The sequence below is a fragment of the Montipora capricornis genome, chromosome 2 (genome assembly GCF_036669925.1).
Source record: "Montipora capricornis isolate CH-2021 chromosome 2, ASM3666992v2, whole genome shotgun sequence".
In the NCBI taxonomy this organism is placed as follows: Eukaryota; Metazoa; Cnidaria; class Anthozoa; order Scleractinia; family Acroporidae; genus Montipora; species Montipora capricornis.
The window spans coordinates 38,739,282-38,766,781 of record NC_090884.1 but is presented as its reverse complement, the minus strand read 5'-3'; the positions used below and the strand labels follow the sequence as shown (position 1 = coordinate 38,766,781).

Genomic DNA, 27,500 nt, shown 5'->3' with positions numbered 1-27,500 from the left:
TACTTAGCTGGAGAGTGACAGGAAAGACTTTTCCCGACACAAATTAAATAAATAAATAAATAAACGACAAAATAAAACACAGATTCCAACTGGGATTGGAAATCCAGTAATAAGTACAGGGAGATGGTCAGACTTGAAACGCATGTGCTGCCCATTCTTCTCAAAAATATTTTGTGGAGTAGGCCAGTGGAATGGAGGAGTAGGCGGTGGTGTTACCGGCACCCCCAACAAGCGCTCGGAGGGTGTCAGCATCTAGGGGGATCCATGTTCCCGCCCGAACATTTTTTGAAATTTAGTTGCTTAGAGATGCAATTTGGTGCATTCTGGGTGTGTTAAAATGGAAAAAATTGTGTTGTTGCTTACAGCATAAACTACTAATTTTTCATTAAAAAGCTACAATTAGCAAAGCATTATGCAATCATCATTTTTTCGTGTCAGCCAGGGTGTGCTGTTGTTAAACTAATCCAAAAATGTAACTGCTCTTTATAAATGACACCACATACATGTAACAACTTTAAAATAATGCTATGCTTTAACAATACTATGTGTTCATGTTGCACGATCAAACAAAATTTAATGTAGTTTAAAAGTCAGTGTCAGATTCGTAGTCATCTTCAACGTGATGAATCACTCAACATGATGAATCACTTGTTTTTGTTGTACAGTTCTTCTGTCTGTACAGAAACCTCAACTACTTCCTTTGGGATGGTGACTAGTGTAGCCTCTGCAGCTGCTCCAATTCGTTCTTTACCAGTCCTTATCTTGTTTGGAAGCTTCTTGTTGTTTTCATTTAGCCAGCTCTGTACTGATGCAGTCATCAGGGTTGGCATGCTTGGACTGCATAATGCTGGTCCATCATCTTCAAGCATGTTCCTTGCCTTTCCTAAAGTAAAAATTATCCTTGGTGGCTTTTATCCTTGCCTTACTGTCTTTTCCTGCAGTGTAAATGAGGTTTTCATGTTCTGTTGGGGCAAATTCTGAGGATTCCAAGCTCGATTAATGTGCCTTATCTGAGGACAGGGGTAAGTCCATTCTTCCTTCAATTACAAGGAATTTGCTTATTGTTCCTCAATTTTTGTTTGGAATGTTGTCAGGAATTCACCTTTAACTATCGGGTGAGATTGAAGAGTCTTAACATGTCTTTGCTAGGCTCTTGATCCTTGATTTCTTGTAAGCTGTGCTTCAAAGCCTTGGAAATTTACACTTTCTTCACTAGAGAGTTTGACATGCGGGGGCAGATCCAGGAATTTTTGATAGGTGGGGTCCAAGGTTTGATTCAGAAAACAATACAGAAACCTTTTTCAGCAAATAACTTCTCGCAACTCTGTCACTCTCCCCAAGAAACCCCCCTTCCCCCCTCCTTTCTGTCCAGAAATAACCCTAATTAGATGCACGCCCAATTTTGACATAGTTTCCCTTTAAGTCTTAGCCTTTGCTACCTATTTTCAACAATACGATTTTGCTAATCCTGGACATATCTGAAGAACTTTCAACTTCAGCAGCAAGATCAAGAGAAATGACGAATGTGCAAACGTTGTACTTCCATATTTCAATAAGCTTTCTAAACCACAATCTGTCTTGCTGTGCAACATTGCTCAAGAATTGCTTCACAATCCATATCTTCGGCTTCTTGAACGTTGACTGTTTCATTCTGAATTTCCTTGGATTTCAGTGGTTCACATTAAAAGAACAAAGTTATAGGCCTAGTTGTTGGCATGTTAACTTTAATTTCTCAGAAAGCAGAGACAATCACGTGTTTAACGCCAGTCGTACAAAGGTGCTCTGTGAGCAGAGGCACATGACCCTCAGAGAGTACCGCCAAAAGCATTTTATTGTGGAATATGCCTGGAATTTTAAATTAGTTCCATCAAAGAACAAGACGACTAGTTGTGTAATAATAGGCAATTCCTTTTGATGCGAGAATTTCAGCGTCAAACAGGTAGTAACAAAAAAAATGTAGTTAGAGAAGGGGGGGGGGGGGGGCAATTTTTGAAGGAAAAAACATCTCAAGATTCACTTGACCAGAGCTTTGTATCTCACTGTATATCTTCCTTATTGGACTCTCCTTTATGGGTTCTCTGTTTCAGGAGTTTCTTTTTTCATGGGCCTGGCTTCTTTGTACACCTTCTCTAGCAATTCTTTGAACTTTGGTTACTTTGTTATCATCTTCAGCTGTTGGTTAATATCCTCTTTTTGACTGGCTTCTTCTATAAATGGAGCAGTCAAGTGTCCATCTCTTTTGGATGCTTTTCTTGATGAGATCGTTGTCTTTAATAGTTTGGATGGGTTGTCCAAGATTTTATCGTTGATCTAATCGCTGAATTTGCTAGCTTTTGCCTTCTCGCAAAGCCGGGCTGTGTAGTTACAATCCTATCATCTGGTATTTGTCAATGATTGCTAAACTTTTATCTTGTTCTTCTTTGGTGAGAACTGGTGGTTGAGTTTTAGATTAACGTCTTGTATTCTTTGTGTCTAGGAAGTTGTGGGTTAGTTTCTTGATCTGTTGGCTGCGATAAATCTTCAGCACTCTTGCTTTGCCTTATACGACATTGATCTCAAGATATGCAGCATCTTCACCAACATCTGTGAGCCATTCTCAGAGAATTTCTTGGACTTGTCTTTGATTTTGAGCGAATTTATCCGGAACATTTTTCCTGCAGCTGAAACTCATATTTCGGTTGGATCGCTTGTGTTTGAAATTCCTGGGGCTGTCTTAATTAATTTCTGTGAATGCTAGATTGCTGGTATGATGTTCTCTGTTGTTCAATAATCTTTGATGATTCTATCTTGCTTTACTTGTTTATGATCAGGCTTCCTTTTAGAGGAGCCCAGTCCGAGGTCATTACACCTGTGTTGGTAGCTCCTGGGTCTAGATTCCAGCTGGCATATTTTCAGTTAAGCACGAGGCAAAGAGGTCTATGTTCCAGCCCCTCTGATGACGGCTGGATCACATGAGGGGAAAGGATCCTCCCTTTGTTGTTTATGTAGGCAACAGCAGTTGCGTTGTCTATGTGACGGCAGATGTTGATTTGGAACTGATCTTTGAGAAAGGCTCTGGTGGCAAGAAAGGCAGCTTTGAGCTCAAGGAACGTTTTCTGTGGTGTTTGGGTTCCAGAGGAGATCGTCAGCCATATGAGTGCCTACAACATGCACCCAAGCCTGTGTTGGACTCTGGGGCAGGAAGGTTGAGTGCACTTAGATTTATAGTTGCTACCTTGTGTTGCCACCATTGTAATTTGGTCTGTTCATTGATGATGAGGGTCATGATGATTTTGTAATTGTGTTGAGCTGCCAGGAGGGATCCTATGAGGTGGAGCAGGGTTAGTGGTTATAGCACTCGCCTCCGACCAATGTGTCCCGGGTTGGATTCCAGAAATGTGGCCATATGTGGGTTAAGTTTGTTGTTGGTTCTTTACTCTGCTACAAGAGGTTTTCCTCCAGTTGTCCAGTTTCCCCCTCTCCTCAAAACAAAACATCTCTAAATTCCATTTCAATCGGATGCAGGACCTCCCTGAAAACCACTTTCAAGTGAATGGAGCTTCCTGGGTAAAAATCGAGTAATCATAGGCGCGGTGGCCTCATGGTTAGTGTGCTTGACTCCGGATCGAGTTGTCCGGGTTCAGGGCCTGGCCGGGGACATTGTGTTGTGTTCTTGGGCAAGACACTTTACTCTCACGGCGCTTCTCTCCACCCAGGTGTATAAATTGGTACCGGCGTAATGCTGGGGGTAACCCTGCGATGGACTAGCATCCCATCCAGGGGGGAGCATAAATACTCCTAGTCGCTTCATGCTATGGAAACCGGAGATAAGCGCTGGCCTTAATGGGCCTTCAGGCTCGTAACAGAGACTTACCTATTTGCAGGTACCTGTAGTGGAGGGGGCCTGCCAAATGGCTGGATGAGCCACCTCCATTGTCCCCATGAGGCTTGCCACAAACTGATCAAGTATGGTTGGATTTGTTTTATATGTTCAGGATCTTTTTCTCTGGGAGACTGAGTATCGATATTGTTAGTGTGAAGAAATTTGCAAACCTGGTCATAACTGAGTTTCCTTCATATCTGTTTCTCTAAGAAGGGTGAAAATTCCTTTTCAGGTTACCATGAAGATTGCACAGAGTGCGAGTCATACAAGGATGTTGTCTAGTTGTTAGCCCCTCCATTTGATTAATCTTGTTCAAGAGACTGTGAGACATTTGTCTTGTGTGATGGCCTTGTGGGTGGTTTATGTGGCTTAATAGCTATGTGTGAGAGTCTACCACTTTGGTTTTAAGGCTCAATAGCAGATGATGTACAATCTTCAGAATAGTCTAATTATCGGTGGGGTGATTTGGCAGGGAAAATTCTCAAAGGCTGCTTGAAGTGAGATCCGATTTTGGATTATTATGCAGTCAGTAGTCTTTGCCATGTATGTTTGGATTTGCCAAAGAGAAGAAAGAATTTTAAAAGCCCCTTCAGGTTGAAGATGAGGGTCTTCAAAGGTATGCAGATCATAACTGAAAAGGAAAGTAAAGAGGCAAAGTGTGCTGTAATTCTTACTTACCAGTTTATGGTCTGGAAGCACAGCAGAAAAAGATGCAGAGGATCATGGGACCTTGACCTCATTCAGGGGAACCATGGGATTACCATGATCAGTTTTAAACTTTCCCAAGGCAGGACAGGCTCTCAAAAGAATTAAAAAGTGGTTTGAAGCACAAATAAGCAGAATTCTGCCTGTTTTCTCATATATTTTGAACAGCGTTTGCATTATATAATTGGAAGTAAGTGTAATTATTTAGCTAGTCTAACTTTCCAAAGTAATCTTTTTCAGTATGCAATTTCAATATAAAGCATCAAACAGTTTCTGTCACTACATATTTTCATACTGAAGCAAAGTTTATTCAAATTAATTGCCGTATGTGAAAGTGTACCCCTATATCTTAATTACCTGCCCAATTTCTTGCTTTTCACTTACCCTAGACTGCATCCAGATTACACCAGCCTAAACTACAGTTATGCAAGTAACATTTTTTAAAACCGGAGAGGTGATATATGGCGTCAGCTTAAGTTACCCTGTAATTGTCATAATCATCCCTCTCCCATACATAATGTACACAATTGATCAAATGTGCACCTCTTTATTATAACATTTTCAGATACTGAAGGAATTTTTCACAGCAAAGATTGAGCAAAATGCTTCACCTCCTGTACAAGACAAAGACAATGCCAGGATTCATCGCCTGGTTTCATCAGTAGCAATTGCCCATGTACTTGTTTCTCACAAAGTGCCTCTCGATGATCATGGGTTTTCCAAACTCTTGTCATCTCTTATTCTCAACCAAGATGCAGACAAAGAATCTTGCAGCGAGTTGCATGGACTTCTTAATTCTTTCCCCCCTGAATACCATCAGTAAGTCATGCATTTTGTGATTGCATGCCCTTATATAACTCTTTTTTATTTTTAACTTTTCTGGGGGAAAAACATTTGTTCCTTGAAGCCTAAGCAATCATTTTTTGACATTCCATAACTATCCAGGTATGTCTTACGTTTGCTGGGTTTTATTAAATGTTATTATACGTTACTTTATTCCCTGAGATGAAGTCTTAAGGTGATAAATAGTTTAAGGGAGCCTGGATATTTGATCATGCTGCAAATGGCAGCCATTAGAACCCTAATGAAGTAACTGGAAGGATTCACAGGTGCTTCAAAAGCAGGAAGAGCATCTCCAGTGCAGAAAAACCTTTTCAGCATGATTTGTCATATACATTTTTAATAAGATGCCCTTACAACAACAGGTCGTAGGATTGGTTTAAGCCATGTGCCGTACAGTAGAACAAAGCACCAAGTTTATGTTGGCACAACTCCTGTTAGCTCAGGTTACACTGGAAGGAATAGTTGGCCACATAACACTAGGTAATGAAAAAATCTAACGAGAATGGGTAATTTGTGGGAAGGCAAGGCATCTCGCAAGGCAAGGCAACTCGCCAGAGCAACGTTAATGTAATCCAAAGGTTGTCGGTTCAATTCCTACCCAGTCAGAATTTTTTCCCTTTGATCGTTTTGGGCCCATCTCCATACTAGGACTATTGGATACAAGTGCTCTAATGTTATAAGCGAGCCTGTCAATTTTGGTAAACACGACTTTTGGCGTTGTCCAAAGCATTATGTCAGTGACATATTTATAGTTATTTTTATTGCTGGAACAGGAAATTCATATAAAACATCCTTTATTTTGCATGGAAAGGCCTATATCTCAAGTCATAAACCCACAGGTTTTATTGCTGAAAAGTGATCTGTATGCTAAAATAAAAATCTGTTAAAAAAAAAATCTCCGGAGCAGATTCAGAGCACCCTTCACAATGGGAATGGGTAAGATGTCTCTGAATCCACTCCAGAGAATCGTTGTTTTACTTTTGAAATAGTCTTATCTTAGCCTGCTAATCACTTGTCAGCAATGAAAAATGGGGGTTTTACGACTTTGTTTTTGAGATATAAGCCTTTCCATGCAAAATATAGGGTGTTTTGACGTGACTTTCCTGTTGCCATGGTGACCTTTTACATCATAATGAGTGTGGCTTATTAAGGAAAAAAATTAATAAATGTGGTGCCACAAAATTGCAGCTTGAGCCACTTTAATTAATATACCAATGCTTCCAGTGGCTTTTCATGGCCAGTGAAACAAACTCATGACTCACTAAATAAACTGTTTGAGAGTCCCAGTTCACATAAGGCAGACCACTGGTTGGCTCTTTACAAAACACAAATGGAGAAGTCGAACCAGGGATTGACAAGGACAACTCCACCTTGAGGTCTTAGGAGGTCTTGAACCCGGGAAATCAAGATTTCAACTTTTGAAATTGTTGACAATATCACTCTTTCATGGTGACATTTCTGTGATGTTCATCACACACAACAGGTAGTGTTTATCATTGTAAAAAAATACACTGAACAATAATCTTTTTTAATCTTTGTCTTTTAGGCTCCTTGGTGAATCTATCCAGAAAGTTTGTAGACAAGTTGCAAAAGAATACCGTGATGTTCATGACTGGTTGTTTGCAGTACCCTTGGCTCACTTTTTGACACACACGGCAGAACCATTTAGCAATGCTGTGTTGCTTATGGAAGAACCGAGTACTAAAGATGACATTTGGTGGGGTGCAAATGGTTTTGACACGAAATCTGTAAGAGGAAGGACTTTCGGAGAAAACAGGTGCAGATAGCTTTTGCTATATTTCTTTATCTTTTTCAATTTTTGACACCTTTTTTTTTTATGTATAGCGGTCTGCAGAAAGGAGTTTAGGAGAACAACACTTTCTTCAGTGTACAGTGGCTAATAAAGCAGATTTCTGTTAAGTTTTTAAATTGTATCTGATTTTGACTTTGCTCTCAGGTATATTCCAAAGTCGTGCCATCTCCACCTCCAATCCAGAATAGGCGTCGTCAATCTTGTCAAGTGTTTTTTAGAGGGAAATTACAGTTACCTTGAATGGCGACATCTAATATCTGACATTGATATTCTTCCTGGTGAAGCTTGGTCTTTGTCTTTTCAATTCATTCAACACCACTGTTGTGGGACACAGTTCAACCCCAACTGCCTCTCAAAAATCCTGTGCTTTTTTGCATAATGTGCTTCAATAACCCCCATATCTTCCTCTAGGTTCCTAAAAAGCTGTCACATCATTTTTATTGTTATTGTTGTCAATGTCATTATCATTATCATTATGCATGTCATTATTATCCACTAAAGTGGAGGTGATGTTCACCAAGCAGCAAAGCTCCAAGGTGAAGATCTCAATTTTGCAGGTACTGAGGTGAAGGAGGCCATTTGCTCGTCTCTGGTCACTTAAACGTGAATAGATTTTGCTAATCAGCTGTGAGTTTATCAATCACATGAACCGAACTATTCACTTATGTGTGGTTTATAGTGGAATGACACATCAGCATTGATTCATCGACTTATGAACAAGGTGATATGCACTTTTTTTGTTTTCAGTGGTCCTTCTTCACTGCTAAACATGATGCCTCCTTTATTCAAGCTTGATCCACTCTGCAGGCGGACGTTCCTTCTGGCAAACCCCTGTGAATCATTTGGTAAAATTGCTACTTCTGGAAAATTCTCTCCCGTTGAAATATACACAACACTTGCCAGAATTTTGTCTGAAATCTCTTTCTTGACTTTTAAGCAGGTAGGCTCTTATGTATGTTTGATTAACTAATGGACCTCCTCTCAATGCATGAGTCAAATCAAAGCTTGTGTTTTGGCTTTTATGGTAATACATGAGCGGTATATATGGTATATATGTCTGCGAATCCACCATATAGGTCAGGATCAGTCTGCAGTGATTAAGGTGACAGCTACAGCTTAAGTATCACTAAAAAATTATTCCAATTCGTTTGGTGTTCAAAATATATGGGAATGTTCAGTAATTGAAGAAATGTAGGAAATTTGTCCTCAGTTGCATGCCCTCTCTACAAAGCTTTAAGTTCCCCTAACCTGGAATATTTTTCTTTGCTGAGATGAATCTATTCACACATGGCAATAATATTCTAATATTCTACCGGTTTATTTAGCTCCTAGCCTCAAACATTTAATTAATTAAAATTGTAATTATGATTATTTTATCTATTTATTTGTTTGTTTCTAACTTTAAATTGTACATTAACTATGAACTGAGCAAAGGAAATTCTATTCTATTCTATTTTATTGTTCTCACTTCGGAATTTCAAAAATTCAACAAAACTAGAAGTTTTTTTGTTCCATGGCCAAGCTAGTGTGAGACATTCCTGTGGCAATGTCACAAACCGCCTGGCAATGTTAAAATTCCTTCAAAACTGGAATGCGGATCAGTTTGTGACGTCATTTCAGGGATAAACCCGTCTCCCTCTATCTTATATGTGGGACAAATGACTACCTTTTTGTCAACTTTGTGTATTTCGTGCATCCCTTTGGAAGCTAAAGCACAACCAGTCAACATGAAATACGTGGTTGAGTTTTCTGTGCTTATTTTAGGCCATTGTTTAGAAGATGATGGCCACAATTATGCTTGCAAATAGAGAGCACATTGAATTCCATTTTAATCATAAAACTCTTTTGTTCGATTTTTTTTCAACGCACTTAGTTTCAATGAATTAAATGATATATGAAATGAATCATATATTGAACTGCGAATATAAAATCAAGTGGAGCTTTGATCCTCGCAGTTATAAACGCAAATTAGGCACTTGCACAGAGTAGGCTGAAAAATTCAGGACTTCTTCAATTGCTAAAATTGCATTCATAACTGCAATAGTTAGTTCATAGTTTCACTTTCTGAGTACGTAGTTCATCCCTCTGCCGGATGGGTTTGTTACAAAATTTTTTTTTGTATATGCCAGTTGTTACATCAGAAGTGTAGTTTTCAGTAGCTTTTTTTTAAAAAAAGTGTTTATTTGTTTATTTACTTTCTTCGCAGTGTGAAGCTGTTGCTCTCAGTTTGAATGTTACACGTGAAAATGTCAAAACAGCTGGGGAACTTGACGCAAAGGAGTATGGATCAAAATACTATTTTTTCTCATCTGCTATGTCTTTACATACCTGCACATACCTTCCTGTACATAACAAAAACTGTCAAGGCTTGAGAGTATAGGCAATACAATGAAAGCGGACGTGATTTAAGGGGAGGGGGGGAGGTGTGTTTCGTGATTTAACCCAGATGTGAGGCTTGTTTCTTATTTTCTTGGAAAAATGCTACGTTTTTCACACCATCGTTTATAGCATACAGACTGCGCTTGCATGGCTGCAGTTGGTACAGCTTGATCGTAACTCTTTTGGTTAAAAGTTGTACCATCAATGTTTCCATGTTCTTACGGAATGTTTTCGTCTTTTTTGATCTTGGGGATTTTGATTGTTATCTATTTTCACGTTTCTGGGGAGCAGCGTAAAGCCATTGTTACATGTACATGTACCTTGACTTAGGTCAGTGAGATCTAGTCAAAATGATTAACGTGTTTGTGCCAGACCATTCTACATACTGAATTTCGTTTGCATTCTCTGAGGCATTGAAGAGTTGGCTGCATTAGCAAGGATCAATGAGAAATTTAGCACATGATTCAATCCTATTTGGTGGTGGACTCTGTATGTTTACTACTCGAAGGCATTCTGCAATATCCACCCCTTACGAGCCTTCTACAAACGATAACACCCCTTGCTAATCCAAATTTACAGCCTACCTTTCTGCCACTTTTCTGTCATTTAGCCTTTAAATGTACAATTTGATTTGCAGCTATTTCACCAAAATAATTTTGACTAAAGCTGTTTTTTGTTCTGCAAAAGGCGAAAGGAGCCTTACATTTTTTATTACTCAAAAACCATGACCTTACACTTTATCATACACTTTCCTGTGGTGATCTTTTTCTGAAGCTAGAATTGTATTTTCCGTTCTTACAGTTTTTCAGATCCTAATGGTCAAGCTCTTTTGATGGACGAAGCCTCCCTCTGTGCCTCGTCGTGCTTGCGTATTTTGAAGTCTGTCTGCAGTTCACTTTCTAACTTTGAATTGGTGCTTGAGTGTTTGCAAAACATTGAGACATGCCTGTCACTTTTACATGACACAGCCACGCTTTTGCAAGAGCTTCAAAAACAAGAGGAAAAAATGAACCGTATGGTGGAGGAAAGTTTCCAAGTTGCAACCAAGTGGTGCAAGCGTTATCATTTGAAAAGTAAATTTCCGTGCTATGCTGTGGATGAGGCAGAAAATGAATTTCAAGTGGGTATATTGCTATCCATAAGGGGTTATGAATGTTTTGCTATAAAACGAGGACCACACCATTAAACTTTTAGTCAACGGCAACGGTTTATCTACAAGCGTACACTACAAACCAACAGATTCCCATAACTACTTGCTGCATTTGTTCTCTTATCCGCATGACGTAAAAAATACCATCCCTTTCTCCCAATTTCTCAGACTAAGGCGCCTCTGTAATGAAGAGTCAGACTTTAACAGCAAGTGCTAGGAAATGTGCCAGTTTTTCAAACACCGTGGCTACCTGACTCCGCTGTCACCACAAGCAAACGTCATGCCCAAGACGTTGATCGAGAAAGCGCACTACAAACGCCGCAGAACGAAGAAACCAATAGAATTCCATTCACCCTCACCTACCATTCCACAAAACCTTGCAGTCAAAAATGTTGTTCAAAAACTTCAAAATTCTCCGCAATGATCCCGAAACTAAACATATATTTCCTCTACCACCACTTATTTCATTCAAATGCAACAAAAACACAGGTAACTTTAGTTCTAGATAGTCGTATAAACAAAACAACTTTATTTAATCTTTCCAGACATGTTTCAACGGTACATCCGTCATCTTCAGTGTTACATATTTTGAAATCGCCGTTGAATTTAAAGCGCGCGCGATCTTACAAAGTTCGTTACATTGCGTTGTCAATATTACGTACTAAAATAAAATAAAACAAAACCAAAAATTTAAATGGGTGACGCATAGTTCTTTACAGGGAGAGAGTAAAGTTAATGGGTTTCACCTGCTGGTTGAGATCAGGCTTCTCCCATTTTATAAACATGGATTCCTTAAGCTTCACTTTGTACTTAGTGGCTGCAGAGTCCAGGATCTGGAAGCAATCCGGGGTGCAGCATGCTCTACAAAACTCTGAACTCTGCAGATGTTTAAAAACGTTCGAAGACCTGTCTGAAAGTAAGTGCTTGTGCACTTGTGTGGAGAAGTGTCAGCTGTACCTCTTGCACACGAAAATTTATAGACCACATGCGTGAGAAGCTCCTCAGGGACAGCATCTTTCACATTAAAAGGGTTCCTGACTTTGAAAGTAGTAAAGACTAACCTTATATCAATAGGTTTACATAACCGGTTAGCAAGTTTGTGTATACTCCTGTGTGCCGTGACTGAGAAGTGCCCAACGTAAGGGATTTCAAAGAAGAACTTAGGTGTTTCCTGGGGTTCGATTCCTGAATGGGACTTTGTTTTCCCTCCCTTGACTGCTGTCTGAATATATTTAGAAATATATCTCCGGGAAGAGATTCCTCCGCGGAATGACAGACAATTTTTGAAGGTCAGCATGGAACCCCATCCAAGTGTTGTTTATCTTAAGAGTTTTATGAATCAAGATTTTGATTAACCCCAATTTGTAGGTAAAGGGCAAAAACTTTTTTTTCCGGTAAACGGTGGTTACACTTTGTTGTGGGTCAGTGTTATTGATTAGAACATCTAGGAAAGGTAGAACATGGTCAGTTTCCATTTATCCAAATGGATCCCACCCTGCAAGGATCTATAGTGTCCCTAAGATGCACATACCACGAACGCCAAATTCCACCCTCCCCCCCCCCCCCTCCCCCCATTTCGGCCCATAGTTTCCTCCATAGGCACCTACCTACAACTACAGCTTGGCCAAATACTTAAGTAATCTCCTCCAACCTCATATTCCATCCACATTCATTGCTTCAGATTCTTTCACTTGTGTGAAGGAAATCAGTGATCTATCTTTGCATGGAATGGTTATGGTCTCCTTCGATGTTGAAAGCCTCATCACCAACATCCCTGTAGATGATTGTATTAACCTTGCCGTCAAATATATTACTGAGGGTAATCCAGGTTTGAAACTTAGTAAACACGAGCTTAAAAAGTTGTTTGAGTTTGCTACCAAGGAAACTCACTTCCTGTTCAAGGATAACTTCTATGGTCAGGTGAATGGTGTAGCCATGGGGTCCCCCCTTGCCCCTGTTCTCGCCAATCTCTTTATGGGTCACCATGAGAATATATGTTTGGATCAATACGGGGATTCAGAGGTCTTATTCTATCGTCGCTACTTAGACGATACATTTTGCCTTTTCCATCTGAACGGGATGCAACCCTTTTCTTCAATTACATCAACAATCAACACCCCAATATACTCTTTACAATGGAGCGTGAAACTGACATTATTCTACCTTTCCTAGATGTTCTAATCAATAACACTGACCCACACCAAAGTGTAACCACTGTTTACTGGAAAAAAAAAAACTTTCACAGGTTTGCTCACCAGTTATCTGAGTTTTTGCCCCTTTACCTACAAATTGGGGTTAATCAAAACCTTGATTCATAAAACTTTTAAGATAAAGAACACTTGGATGGGGTTCCATACTGACCTTCAAAAATTGTCTGTCATTCCGCGGAGGAATCTCTTCCCGGAGAACCTTATCAACAAATATATTTCTAAATACATTTACACAGCAGTCAAGGGAGGGAAAACACAGTCCCATTAAGGAATCGAGCCCAGGAAACACCTAAGTTCTTCTTTAAAATCCCTCAGTCACGGCACAGAGGAGTATACGCAAACTTGCTGGCCGGTTATGTAAACCTGTTGATATAAGGTAAGCCTTTACTACTTTCAAAGTCAGGAATCTTTTTAATGTTAAAGATGCTGTCCCTGAAGAGCTTCTCACAGTTTTTTCAGTTTCAGTTTTTATTATGTATTTTGCATAAAATATCACAAAACTATGCAATGCTCACAGTTAGCAATAGCTAGTCGAGGCGAGCATTGCTTACAATAAATATTCCAGATAAAATGGTTACAAATACATAACTACACATTTACATAAAAATAAATAAATAAATAAATAAATAAAATAAAATAAATTAGTTTTAGAATACAGTTAGTGCAGTGGAGAACAGCTTAAAACTTGTACAGTATAACATAAAGAAACATGAAAAAAGTAGTTTAAATTGAATAAATAAATTTTTAAAAACATGACATACTAAACTAAGGAGTCAAAATTTGCCAATATTATCGAAACATCAATGTAATCATCATATTTTAGCAGTCTTTGTAAGAGGATATCATCAACATTATTTTGGAAGTTAGATTTTGACATCTGGCGGACTTCACAAGATATGCTATTCCAAATTTTAACGCCAATTCTTGAGAAAGATCTTTTTTGAATATCTATTCTCGAACGTTTAAGAAAATAATCTCCTCTTTGCGATGATCTCGTCTCGTAAGGATGAATATCAGCTTGATGGGTGAATAGCTATAGGTTAAATATATTAGGAGATGTCAAGTTGTTTGATATATCATGCATCATCACAGCCACAGATTTAAAATAGAGCATATCTAAAGGAAGAAGACGAGAAGAAATGAAGAAAGGTATTGCATGAGATTTGTAATCAGCAAAATACATTAGGCGAAGAGCTCGTTTTTGAAGGGTCAAAAGTTTAGTTCTATGAACTTTTGCAGTATTACACCACGCTACTATACCATACATTAAGTATGGTTGAATGAGTGACCTGTAGATATGGTGTAAAGTACTCAGCGGTACAAAATGCCTTATCCTAGAGATAATACCAATTGATTTACTTATTTTTGATGCAACACGAGCAATGTGGTAACTCCATGAAAGATTTTCATCGATGAGCACGCCTAAGTATTTGATGAACTTCTTACGCTCCAAAGAGATATAGCTATTAGTGTGATGGTCAAACATCTTTAAGTTTACTTGATAGTTCAAGATCTTTTGTCTTGGTCTAAATATAACAAAGTTAGATTTTTTTATATTCAATGCTAACTTATCGCGTGTGGTCTATAAATTTTCATGTGCAAGTTGTAATGCTTGTTATGTTGGTGAAACCAGCCGACACTTCTCCACACGAGTGCACGAGCACTTACTTTCAGACAGGTCTTCGAACGCTTTTAAACATCTGCAGAGTTCAGGGTTTTGTAGAGCATGCTGCAAGCCGGATTGCTTCGAGATCCTGGACTCTGCAGCCACTAAGTACCAAGTGAATCTTAAGGAATCCATGTTTATAAAATGGGAGAAGCCTGATCTCAACCAGCAGGTGAAACACATTAACTTTACTCTCTCCCTGTAAAGAACTAAGCGTCACTCATTTAAATTTTTGATTTTGTTTTGTTTTATTTTAGTACGTAATATCGACAACGCAATGTAACGAACGTTGTAAGATCGCGCGCACTTTAAATTCAACGGCGATTTCAAAATATGTAACACTGAAGATGACGGATGTACCGTCGAAACATGTCTGGAAAATTAAAGAAAGTTATGTTTATACGACTATCTATAGGTAATTTTTTAGAGCGCATTTAAGTCTAACAACCACCCAGGAACTTTCAAATATACACCACACCATGCAAAACTTGTTCTTTTGTTTCAAACATGGTTAAGATCTCAAGACCGAATCGGTCCGTTAAAATCAGTGACCACTTTACATGCATCTCCGCAAATGTCATATATTGCATAACCTGCACACTATGTAAGAGCCTATTTACATGGAAAGAGGATAATTCAAGTGCTATGATCATCCTAGAAGGTTCATTTGGTTTACATTCAAAAATGCGGTTCCTGGGATCAACTTTCCATTTGGTTTACATGCAGGATTGCCCTAGCACGTTTTGTGTTTGATCACAAGTTACCCAGGCAATCAAATAAACAAATCCTAATGCAAAGCAAATACATGTGCATCCAACCTGCGCCAAGTGTTGGGGGAAACCTGAAGGAGCCAATTTTGGTGCTATAAGCAAGTGTTTGTGTGCACGCATTTGAAAAGGTCTAGTGGGCAAAAATGCATGATGAAAACAACCAACATTTCGGGGTCATTAGGTCATTATGCATGTTCGCTTTAAAATAATAAATATGATGGGCGAACGTACGTGTTGATGGCTATTATGCAATGCAAAAGAAGAAATGTAGCTTTTCAGTGAGATGGCCTTATCATCGTGCCTTGAAAGGGACAAGGAGTTAGATTTCTGTGGGCGCCACTTGCTTGAAATTAGAATCCCCTACTCGAACTTGAAGTGAATTCTGAAGGTCGCTATTCTTACATGCCAGGCAACAAATTGGCAAACTTGTCACAAAGAGCACAAGGGAGCGTGGTCCCCTGTATAATGGTCTAACCTGTGAGGAATATCATGTTAGCTTCCTCAAGCGTCTCTGAAACATAATTTTACATGTAGATTGAAACTGATATAAGATTTGCGATGCACTTGATTTTTGTCTTTCAATTACTGACCTCATATTTTGAGTGCAAAAACTGTTCCATGAAGTCGCCTTTCTTACACTGAGCGCAGAAAATTGTAAAGGGGTATTCATTGCCTATTTTTTACAGGTTTGGACACGATTGCTGTCTCTTGCATGGAAAAATAAGGAATGTGAAAAGATATGGAGAGACCTTGTTTCCAGAACATTGAGACAACGCTTAGAAGAGGCAAGAATTAAACTCTTTGTTCTTAAAAGAATGCACAAATCACTGAAACAATAGTTCTAGTCAGAAATCAGCAATTTCTTGTTACAAAATTACTTCTTGTTGGGATTTAAGACTGATTACAGCCAATGGGAAGTTACGTATCCTTGGTCAGTTTTCCATGGTTCTTTTCGTCACTTAATTCCATTGTTTTAGTGAGCTGTTGGCATCATTTTTGTCTTTTTGTCAGATGCACTGCTTTGTAGATACTCTCATTGCATCATCGTTGCTATATGCTTGTCACATAGAAGCTTCAACAACGCCAGTTTTTATGTTATTTGAATTCCGCTGCCCCCAATGCAAAAGTCCATCTCATGACCCACCGTAGGTACACTTTGGGTGTTCAATAAACCCAACCTGTCAGGCGCGTTATCATGCCGGGAGCAAGCAGGAGCAAGCAAGCATACAGGAGCAAGGATGGCACAGTCGGTTAGTGCGCGGCCTTGGTGCAAGAGCTCCTGAGTTCGATTCCCGGATCTCGCATCCTTGTTTCGACTCCTTTCTTTTCCGTGTAGCTAGTAGCTTTAAATACCCGTAAAACGGAGCACTGATGGAGAGGGGGGAGTAAAATGAGCGCACCGTCGACCTTAGGTTTGTCAGTGATTAAAAGTTACTGTTACGAGTTATCGACGTTAAATAAGGTCTACTACTCTATGCCATATATTTTTCTTGAATATTGTTGCTGTGGCTTCTGATCCTCTTACACCCGAGTCAACAGACAGGTTTCTTCTTTTACTTATCTCTTTTCTCCAATCAGTCAGAGTCTTGTGTAACTTGATATTGACCTCTACACTTGCTTATGAACTAGCCACATCCTAGCACTGATGCACGTGACATGAAACTGGAAGAGTATGACTCCTGTCTTATTGCCAAACCGTGCAAAAAAGAGTCAAATATCCAGGATAGACGCCTATGCAAAGCATCAATTTTAGCAATAAATCATTACTTTATTCTCGATACGTTAATTATGGCTGATTAATCATTCCATAATTTCGTGGTACAGGATCAAATCCTACAAGTTACTGGTAATAGTGCCAACCCCTGTTAGGAGCTTTCAGACTTTCCAAGTCACCCTTGATAAATGCATAATTTAATTCACCATATCCTTCATAAAAATTGCGAAAATGTGCTTATTCTTCCCTAACAGAATTCACAACGTCTGCCAACTGAACCTCATCTCAATAACAGAGTATCAGAAGTCTAAATTCTTGTTGACGTTTTTTTGTTTTTTTGATTATTAGAAGATAAGATTGATCTTATACAGAATGAATGTTGTTCCTTCGGCCCTCCTGGATGCATGCTTTTTCATTGTATTTGCCGGTTGCTCTTTTGTAAAGTATTAACAACAGTTTATTGGTCTTCACAGCGTACCTGCAATGATCTTGTCAAAGTCTTTACTAAAGCTAATATGGCAGCCCAACATGAACATGTTGCGGACTTGGTGTCAGAAGTAACCTTCAGAAAAGTTGAAAACATTTTGCAGGTAAAAAGTAACATTTGTTGTCGACTTGGGGAGGCTGTTTTACCAAGTCTGTGAACTTTTATTATTTAGATTAGTATATCTGCTCAGCTTTATGTTGTAGCGAACAGTGAGTAATATTTTTGGACAATTGATCGTGAAAAATGCCTTCAAGTTTGCACTTGGTTGATGAATGTCATATGAAGGCAGTAGGTTAATAGGTTAAGAAATTTCATTAAACTCTCGATTCACTCATACATATTTTGGTTCATCTGCCGTTTCTTCTGTTAGCTAAGTCATTGGTATATCAACACCATGTTCTTTTGAATCTTGCCATTTTTAAATTGTCATGCGTTGTTTCTTAACAAGTTGCCAAGATTTCTTTTCAATTGAGGAAAATGTGGTTTGGATACAACGATAACGATTGCTTGCAAATCAGTCCTTGCAAATAATTTGTTTGTTTTAGGGGGGAAAGGAAGATGAACAGCTCTTCTACGACCTCTCAGAACATGGACTTGGGTCTTCGCAAGCGTTGGAATGTGGCGATCTGCTCACAATGATACTAAAAAGATCTTGGCCAGAGTCACATGGAGGAGTTTCGTCGTCAGGCAAACAAAGTCTCAAGCATGTTCTGACTTGGCCATTGTGGTCTTGTTTTTTTCGCCGATTTGGTAAACATGTTCGTCAATTTCTTTGTGTGACTTTAAATCACGATCTTTACATTTTACTTTCGTCTCAGTGTTGATAACATGAATACAAAGGATCATTTTTGGTAATTTTGTTTCCCATAGAGCATTTTTCTCCCTTTTTTGTCAATACGAACGTGAGAATAGTTTACTGTATGGGTCTTTCAGCTGCCAACTAATCAACCTTCTGGTGAAACTGGTAGCCCGTGTAAAAGTTAAAGTGTTCAGGCCGATTTAGGGTACAATGTTTGCTTTTAACAGTCATGCATGGTTTTCTAAGTACACGGGCAAGCTGTCGGTGAAGTACAGACAACGATAAACCAATAATTAGAATTCTCTTAAATACTCGCCTCGAATGTTGAGGTCGACAAGTACTTCAAGCTCTTTTTTTGGGAAAAAAAGGCCTTACTTCGCGGAAAATGTTTGAAAAAGCCATCGAATCGAGTCAAGGCACATATCTCTTCTTCACTGGCAAAGGCACAACATGATTTATTTAGTCATTTCCGAGAGATATTTTGAAGAAATGTCACTTTGTGTTGTTGTTTTTTTTCAGCATGTGCTGCGTTGATATTTAAATATTGAAGGTTTGGGGTCATGTATAGAAAGGTCTAGCCCTTTGAATATCTCACCCTTTTTAGGGGTGCAGGGATGGCGCAGTGGTGAGAGCACTCGTCTCCCACCAATGTGGCCCTGGTTCGATTTCAAGACTCGGCGTCATATGTGGGTTGAGTTGGTTGGTTCTCTTCTCTGCACCGAGAGGTTTTCTCCGGGTACTCCGGTTTTCCCTCTCCTCAAAAACCATCATTTAACTTGATTTGTGTCAATTGTTAATTTCAATTGACAGTGTCCCCAATAAGTGCTTCAACGCTAGAACGACTAGACACTTAAATAAAGTTCCTTTCCTTTCTTTCCTTTCACTCGGCATTGGGTTTGATTTTGTAAAGTTCCAGATTTCTGTGCACTCCCCACAAACTTCAAATATTCTTATATATCCATTTTAACGCTGGAGTAGGTCCAACTTTTTTTTATCTTAAGTAAGAGCAAAGAGCCAACTGTAGAGTCTAAAATTATTTCCAGTACAATATCTACCCACCTTCTTTCCTTTGTTCATAGTGATACTTTTGCCCTATACATCACCTTTAGCAATGAAGTGACTTTTATTTGGCCAGTGTTTCTATCTAAGAGTTTGGTTACTTACACTGTAAATGAATCAATAATAATTGGTGTAACCACTCCCATGATTATCTGGAAACTGTCTATCAGCAATTTTGTTGCTATTTTATAGGACGAGAGTCTGACAATAGGCGTGTTTTGAAACCAGACGGTCAAGCAATTTTGTTGATGGCTTTGACATCCCTTCAAGATGCCATTCGTTCCCTGAAAGATGGATCAATTGAGTGTCAGCTTCTTACGCTAATCAGTGATCACGTCGAGCAATTCCTCATGCTTTGTCAGGAAATAAGTGCTGACGGAAAGGAACACTTGCACTTGAGACAATGCTTAGATCAACGGCGTTTTGAGTTAACTGCATTTGAAGAAGAACGGGACCAAGTTTTTACTTTCCTTAGACTGTGTTCTCTCATTAAACAAGGTAATGTTTGTGTCGCAAGGTTGCAAGTTTACTATTGGCTGTTTTTTTTGGTAATTTTAATATTTGTGATATTATTACCCCTAAAATATTTGTCGTGTCGTGTCATGCAGTGCAGTGCAACACACTGTAGTGTAGTGTAGCGTATTGTACTGTAGGGTTTTCGGCAGTTTTGTCAAGTAGCGGACATATTTCTGAAAGCACTGGAGGTGACAATTTTTTGCGCTCGAAGACGCCTGTGGAGCATCAAAGGCGAGAGCTGGAGGCATGTCACCCCAGGAGATTCATAAAATACAATACCCAGAAACGTTGTTTCCAGTGTTTCTGGAACCCAAGAATCAGTTTCCCAGGCAAGGCTGGAGCTCACTCAAATTCTCTTTAAAGAGTAAGTAAAAAAAGTTGTAATAAGAAACAAATCCCTGAAATATTGGCATCAGAGTACCGGACGTCGTCCGGCTTCCAGCCTCAAACAAAAACCCTTATAGTATAGCATAATATAGTATCGCTTTGCATCGTATACACCGTTCAATGGGCCATTTTCGAAATATCAATATTCAGCTTGATAGTGAGGCAGAGAGGACAAAAACAATGTAAACAAGTTGCAATGAATGTGAAAGATATTAGCGTATCATCCACTTTCCTTTGTCTTCGTCCGCTAAACGTCTCTTTCAAGCTGAATTTCAAGATATCGAAAGTGGCCTATTGAATGATGGTTTTTGTGCATTTCTAATTGGCTTACTTGGAGGTGAGAAACAAAGTCCTCTTCACCACTCAGCCGCCGAGGTGAAGTCGTTCCTGAAGGTAATTTTTTGTTATGTTGTTTATTGAGCTAATGTGATATAAATAGTGGTAGATTTTTATCTCTTCTACATTAAATAATTGTTAATTATTTGAATGATACAGAATATATTATTTTTTTTGTATGTTCGAACTATGAAAATTTAAATACATGAGATTAATTGCAGAGCCTTGGCAGTGAAGCAGTGCGAAGAAATGGAATTTTTCCCCAAGCTTTGTTTGCAACGGTTTAAGTTGCTGTCTAACTGCTATGGTCCCCAAATTCGCATGTATGATAGCTATTTTAGAATGGTTTTGACTAGAATGAATTTGGCAAATCAGGTTGGGTACTTTTTGACTTATGTTTAATGGAATTTTCTACTTTCCATACACTGCCCCATAAGCTTCAAGCTTTGAATATCACTGTGTATAAATAAAGGTTCCTTTTTTCTCGTTTGACAACTGCATAACAAAGAAGAATCATGAGTGAGATTTATCGGCACTGGTAAAAAAGAATAATACTCTGACTAGACTATTATTAATGAACTATTTAAGCAGAAAAACTCTAGTTATTCACTAAGAAACAGTGACTTCGGCATTCCTATTTTTGACACTATTAACTATGGAAAGCATTTTCTAAGATACCAAGGACCACACATATGGTCAAAACTTGGTAATAAATTGAAGGACTCCTTGAACATTGAATCTTTTAAAAGAACATTAGGAAAGAGACCTAACGTCATTTCAAAACAACAATAATTGCCGTAACCTTTGCAATTTTATACATCTACTGCCTTACTTTGTACACTATTTGATATACATTACACAAATGTATATGTTATTTAATCTTTTATTTGTATATTTTTCTTATTCTGTTGTGTCCCCAATTAGTTGTAAAACTAAATACATCGACACACACACATCGACGTCCAACATTTAATGTGCTCAAACTACAAGTTATCTGGGCACTTTTCCAAGAATGGTCGTTTTTCCTTTAAAGGTATTGGTGACTACCTATAACTTAACGGTTTCGGATTCAATCAACTTCACCTCGCAAAACCACTTATGTCCAGGTTTGACCCTAATTAGACGCACGCCCAATTTTGACATCCAACACGAAGTGTCCATTTAAGTCTAATCATTTGCTACCTATTTTCAAAAAAAAAACCGAAGGGTACAGGTTAGTGTTATTTTTAGATGTGGGTAAATGCAGCAGTTAATCTTTCCTTAAGGAGCAGCATTTGGGGGACACCTTGTGACGTCAATTGTCTGTATTCTGCGACACGAGTGATGTTGAAGTTGGCGAGAAGAACAAGGAGACACTTCGTGATGCTTATTGAAATCCTTGTGCATCTAATTAGGGTCAAACCTGGACATATCTCGCAAAACTGAGTTGTGGTATAATTTATACACAGAATTCATGTAACCTCTTTTCAGTGCTTTGATATTTTTTTGTTCTTTCAACAGTAGTCAATACTACTCATTTTTTGTCTAGGTATGACCCGCTTAATGTGGTTATTCCTTTTCCTCAGTTGTCTTTTTTTCCTTTTTATTTCAGTGGATTTAGGTGTCTTGTCTAAGAAAGCAGAGATAGATGTTTCTCGCCTATCGATTGAAGATCTTGCACATTCAAGGTTTGTTCAAGGAAAGGTGTACCCTGTGGTCAAGTTCTTTGAACTTTCATCGAATACCAAAGTAATGATGTTATCTCTCAGCAAGCTAAGCGACAGTGTATTGCTACGAAGATTTTGGAGAGAGAATGGAAACAGGGCATTGGAACATGCTAAACAAGGAAGCGAATGTAACGAATTGCTTGGCGTGAATGACATTGAAGAACTAATCTGGACGCCATCAAAAGAAAAACTTCAGTTTTTGGTTGAGCGTTTTTTAAGAGGCAGTATTTCCTTTGAAGAGGTCGACAAGTACTTCAACCTGTTTTCTGAAAAACAAGGCCTTGTCAAAGAAATAAAGCTCATCACCTCACAAAATGATGAAGTCTCTCAAGTACTGATCAACCAGCGCATTGAGGAGATATATCAATACTACGAGTTGCAAAACTGTATTGATGCAGCGGAGAGTATCCTGGAGTTTAAAACTAAAGTTGGTCTTGAAGGAAATTTTCAGTTGGTGGAGGATCTAAAAAATCAGGTCTGCTGATGTCTCTAGTTTTTCATTTTGTTTTCAACTTTTCAAAGTAAATGGTTGAAAAGTGATTCATGTTTTTGTATTATTGGAGAGCTATTATACACTTCAAATGGGACTTACTGGGAATGGGCGTAACCTTTGCAAAAAGTCACAACAAACTGGCAATACAATTTCTTAAAATAGTTGGGGTAGATTTGGGGTATATCAAATCCATCTTTGACAAGCATGAACTATTATGTCATCTTGGAAATTCATGCTCTCGTTGAAAGCTTTTAAAATTATTCCTTGCCTATTTTGCTTTTTAATACAGATGGGCAAAGAATTCAAACAGCGACCATTGGGAAGCATGAATGCAGCTATGCACAGAGCCAGTCGATTATTATCTGGAATAACCCCAGAGCGAAAGCTCTGCCTTGATGCAGTTGCCGGATGCCAACCTTTCATAACCTGGTTAAAGGCCACTATCTCGGGTAATTAGGAAATGAATAAGATATTAGTGTTAAACACATGATATTTGCTTATTTTTTTATGACGGGTGCAATAAAAAAAGCAGGCAGCAGTATATGTAATTTGCGGTATAAAAGCATTTATGGACACTATAATTTCTTGTGAAGGGGTCATTAGTCTCCATTGTCAGTTAAGTAGTTTGTGCCACTTGGTATCTTGTGGAACAAACGTGGCTTGATTTGCGTAACTTCATTTTGGTCTCTACGGTATTTTTTATGCGAGTCAAGACTCCTGACCCCTGAAGGGGTTTTGGTGTAGATCGCCACCATATGATATTTCGTCCCAAGGATGATTTTGATTGGTTTCCCGCTTGAACCTCGGTCATCACTAATTTACAAAAATAGTGAGTAGAGGCCTCTGTATGGTCAAAAAAAGAAATAGCAGTTATCGTTATTCATTCAATGTCCAAGTTTCCTATTAGTGGAGCACTGACATCAATTGCTTAATAAAAGGAAAGATTTCAGCACAGTTGTGGCTGCGATTTTTCAGTTTGAAGCTCGTGACAACTGAATTAAGCACGCTTAACAATAACTCAATTTGTAGGGTTCTAACAATATTTCCAGTGGATAAATTGGCTTTCCTATACAAATCGTGGAAGTTGTCTTCGGCCTCCTCATCTCCCATTCTGATTTTCACATTTGTTTGTATTATATAGAGGGTCTAGCAACAATTCTTAATTTGTTTGCGGCAAACATCAGTGAATTCTAATCTGGTTTGTAAACCATTTTAGGTGTAAGAAGAAGTGCTCTTTATTTTCTTAGGCCCCCAAGAACTTAAAGTTCTCGTGGATTTGGCAATAATCTCAGCTGGAGAGACGGACATGGAAACAGCAAGAATAACTTGTTTACACACCAGCTGCCTTGGATTTGCTCCTCTTATTTTTGACGTGGAACCCTCTTTTGGTTTTGATGAATTGATGAGGACCTGTGATCCTGTTTGGAATGCAGTGGACACGGACCCCACACTTCCCCAGAAATTGGTAACTCCAATTATTTTAGGTTCTTTAGTTGAAGCTGACTGGAAGACAGGTTAAACACAATTGTAAAATTAAATAAGTTTCCCATTCAGAAGCTTTTCTTCCAAACAGTAACAGGTCAATGTCTTTACAATGTTTTTACAATTGTGGTCGTTATGTTGATATTAGACCATTACTGTTTCATTACATTGTGAGACATATTGTTGCATGTGATATCGAATAATTCTTCACTGTCTCAAACACTTTTTCAATGGCTTTTTAGAGAGATTTCTTGGATGGAGAATGGTTAGCAAAATCATAGCTAGTCAAAAAAATTAAAGTCTGCTGACGTATATAAATGCTGTCTTAATTAAAATAGTAATATGCCTAATTGACCACTCAGCTTTGGTGCTAAGGGGCAATGGAAAAAAATGATAGAAATGAAAAGACCAAATTTCAAAAGTCAAACCGATGGGCGGGGGAGATCGGTTGGCTATTTACAAAGGCAGCCAAGAAATTGAACTAAGAATAACCGGATTCAGAAAACTTAAGATCTCAGCCATGTTAGGTCTTAGAAAGTAAAGCCACGTGCAATTACATTCTACCTTAATTGTCATGTCCAGGTCGACACCAGTCGTCAGTTGGAGTGGCTGAAGGGAGTCGAAACATCCCATGGCTCTGTGGCTAAGTCCTCCCTTCTAGACACCCAGGCGATCAACCAAAAAGGTATGTATCGCGTTGGGTACCTTATGGACGACGAAAACGCTGCAACAAAGAAGCTTACACTTGACAAAGTAATTCAACTCAGTGTACCGCAGGGTGAAAGTGGGGAACAAAAATATTACTCCCTGGATGACCTGATGGACTTGCAAAGTAAGCTGATGCTAATTGCTGCCAAAGCATCCCATGGCAAAGATGAAGTGGACCGGTTTGTTGATGTAAGCTCGTGTGATTTTTCAAAGAATTTTTTTCTTTTTTCTTAAATGTGGATTCCATCATTTGTTAATTAATTGTGCCGGTCGAGACAAAGCAAAGCTAGGTTATGTCATTAAATTACTTTTTTTCTCTCCTCTGTGCAGGTTTTACAGTGTGTCCTACGCCTTGGGGAAGCATACATTTCCCTTTGCAAAGCTGGAGAAGTGAGCCATTTAAAATGGAAACATGAATTCCAATGCACACCACGACTTGCAGGAATTTGCTCACTAACCGATCATCTTACAGCTCAAAGTAACAAAATGGAGCAGTGTCTCCACCAGTGGAGAGAAGAATTGCATTCCAAGCGGCTACAATACAAAGAACTGAATCACTATACCACGATGCAGTTGCTGTTCCTTCGAAGTAAATTAGCCAATGTTCGAGGGAGAGGCACCAAAGCAGTGGATAGTATTCCACTTGAAGTTTACAGTCTGTTAGAAAGTGTGCTCCCTGATGTTGAACCTGGCATTTTAAAGGCTGTTCTTTTGTCGTGTGGTATTTGTAGTCAAGAGACAGGTAAAAGTATATTAAGGTCGTTTCAGCAAACCGTTTTTGTAAAACAGCCTATTTCGGTGGAAAAGCCACAGTCCTCACTAGAAGAGATGTTTCAGTCACTTGTTGCACGTCTGGAATCGATTGGTTACTCTGATCCGGAGGAGATAGCCATTGCAGCTTTGATCTCATGCAAAGACGCCAGCGAGACTGATCTTGTTGTATGGTGTGTGAAAAATGGCAATAAGGAAGAGGTGATACACAACAAATACTCAGAAGCACTAAACGATCCAAGATATTCAGCACTGATCGACAAGGACGCAACTGCATCAATGGGAAATGAAAGGTGAATGAACCCTTTTAACTAATACACTTTTGAGTCTCCTTGTCCAGTCGCTTGGAGTAGCCCCTTAATGTTTGCTTGAGGTATCTTTTGTAAACGTTTGCAGAGCTTCTTGTGGTCTGTTGTATTTAAACTAAAAGATACAGAATTCTATTCGCTTTATTAAATCTAACTTTACATTGCTGAGCTCCACTTTTTGGGGAGTCTGCAAATCAAATCAAATTATCCTTGATCAATTAAGGTGTTGGTTTTCAATAAAAGGGGTAAACCGCAGTACCTAGATAATCTTCGTGGAATACAACCCACTTGTGAACGTGAGACGCTTTACTCAACACTGAATTGTTTCCTTATGCGCAAGTTAGGAAAAGACTACCTAGGAATTGCATTAGAAATTTGCTCCCAATTTCAAATGGCCATTTTGTGTAAAACACACGCCTAACCCACTTAGTTGCTTGTTTTTTTTTTGTGTGTGTGTGTGTGTGTGTGTGTGTTGGCGCCTGTGGGATTTTGATTTTGATTGTGTTTTAAGCCCTTTTGAAGAGGAGACGGCCATGGAATCAGAAAATGTACTTGAGAGCATGGAAACTCCTTTCACTCTTGACCAGACAGCTGAAGGGAAATTCTTGAGCCTTGATGACCTGGGAAAGGTTTTGACTCACCTCGCATCTCTCGGTATGGCTTTTATGAATTAACAAATGAAAAGACCCTTTACATAATTTGAACATAATTGTTGTGACTTGCTAATGTAGGTGTTGTTTAGAACAGACGTCTATTGATTTATGTCGATACGTTTGGTTATTTAAGTTATAAAGTTTGATTTATATCTGTAGTTAAGATGTCTGAAATTGATAACGTTTGTGATCTCCAGGGGTTTCCTTTCGACCTTTAGTTGTAATGTCGGCCTTGAGCCTTGCTGATAATAATTATTAGAGAACATAAACGAAGCATTTGCAGGCACATCAAAGCTAGGGCGCCATCAGTGTCAGCAGTCATTAATTTTATGTAAACACATACGACATTGGCAGGCCCCAACTACATTGAGATAGGATTCTCCTCATAGAGGGAGTTGTGGAGTGAAAATTTGGGATTATAAATGCCTCAAAGATGGAATTGTTACTTGTGTGTTGCAGGATCCAAGAAGCGGAAAAGACGCAGCCCAAGATACCTGAAAAGAGGAAAGCCAAATTTTGTCGTAGTTCCGAAAGGTACACGACACTGATCCTTGTCTTTTTTATAGTTTTCAGTTTTTGCCCTATTTATTTTCTTGCACGAAATGATATATATGAAATGAATCATATTGAACTGCAGATATGAAATCAAGTGAAGCTATGATCCTCGCAGTTTGGGACGCAAT

At 38.8% G+C, this 27,500-nt stretch overlaps 2 protein-coding genes across 2 annotated transcripts in view; one reads left to right on the top strand and one right to left on the bottom strand.

Moving 5' to 3' along the window:
• LOC138020831 (E3 ubiquitin-protein ligase rnf213-alpha-like) overlaps window positions 1–27,500 on the bottom strand; it is a 500,094-nt gene that overhangs the window by 288,968 nt on the left and 183,626 nt on the right.
• Window positions 1–27,500, top strand: part of LOC138039287 (E3 ubiquitin-protein ligase rnf213-alpha-like) — an 81,792-nt gene that overhangs the window by 37,940 nt on the left and 16,352 nt on the right. Inside the window, exons 9-24 of the mRNA XM_068885498.1 lie at window positions 5,133–5,386; window positions 6,957–7,187; window positions 7,971–8,163; window positions 9,430–9,503; window positions 10,404–10,722; window positions 16,085–16,183; window positions 17,586–17,702; window positions 18,145–18,349; window positions 19,650–19,955; window positions 22,288–22,877; window positions 23,185–23,344; window positions 24,143–24,360; window positions 24,960–25,274; window positions 25,416–26,149; window positions 26,676–26,818; window positions 27,277–27,351. Of these exons, the coding sequence (XP_068741599.1) occupies window positions 5,133–5,386; window positions 6,957–7,187; window positions 7,971–8,163; window positions 9,430–9,503; window positions 10,404–10,722; window positions 16,085–16,183; window positions 17,586–17,702; window positions 18,145–18,349; window positions 19,650–19,955; window positions 22,288–22,877; window positions 23,185–23,344; window positions 24,143–24,360; window positions 24,960–25,274; window positions 25,416–26,149; window positions 26,676–26,818; window positions 27,277–27,351 (4,033 nt within the window). The remainder of the gene's footprint in view (window positions 1–5,132; window positions 5,387–6,956; window positions 7,188–7,970; window positions 8,164–9,429; window positions 9,504–10,403; window positions 10,723–16,084; window positions 16,184–17,585; window positions 17,703–18,144; window positions 18,350–19,649; window positions 19,956–22,287; window positions 22,878–23,184; window positions 23,345–24,142; window positions 24,361–24,959; window positions 25,275–25,415; window positions 26,150–26,675; window positions 26,819–27,276; window positions 27,352–27,500) is intronic.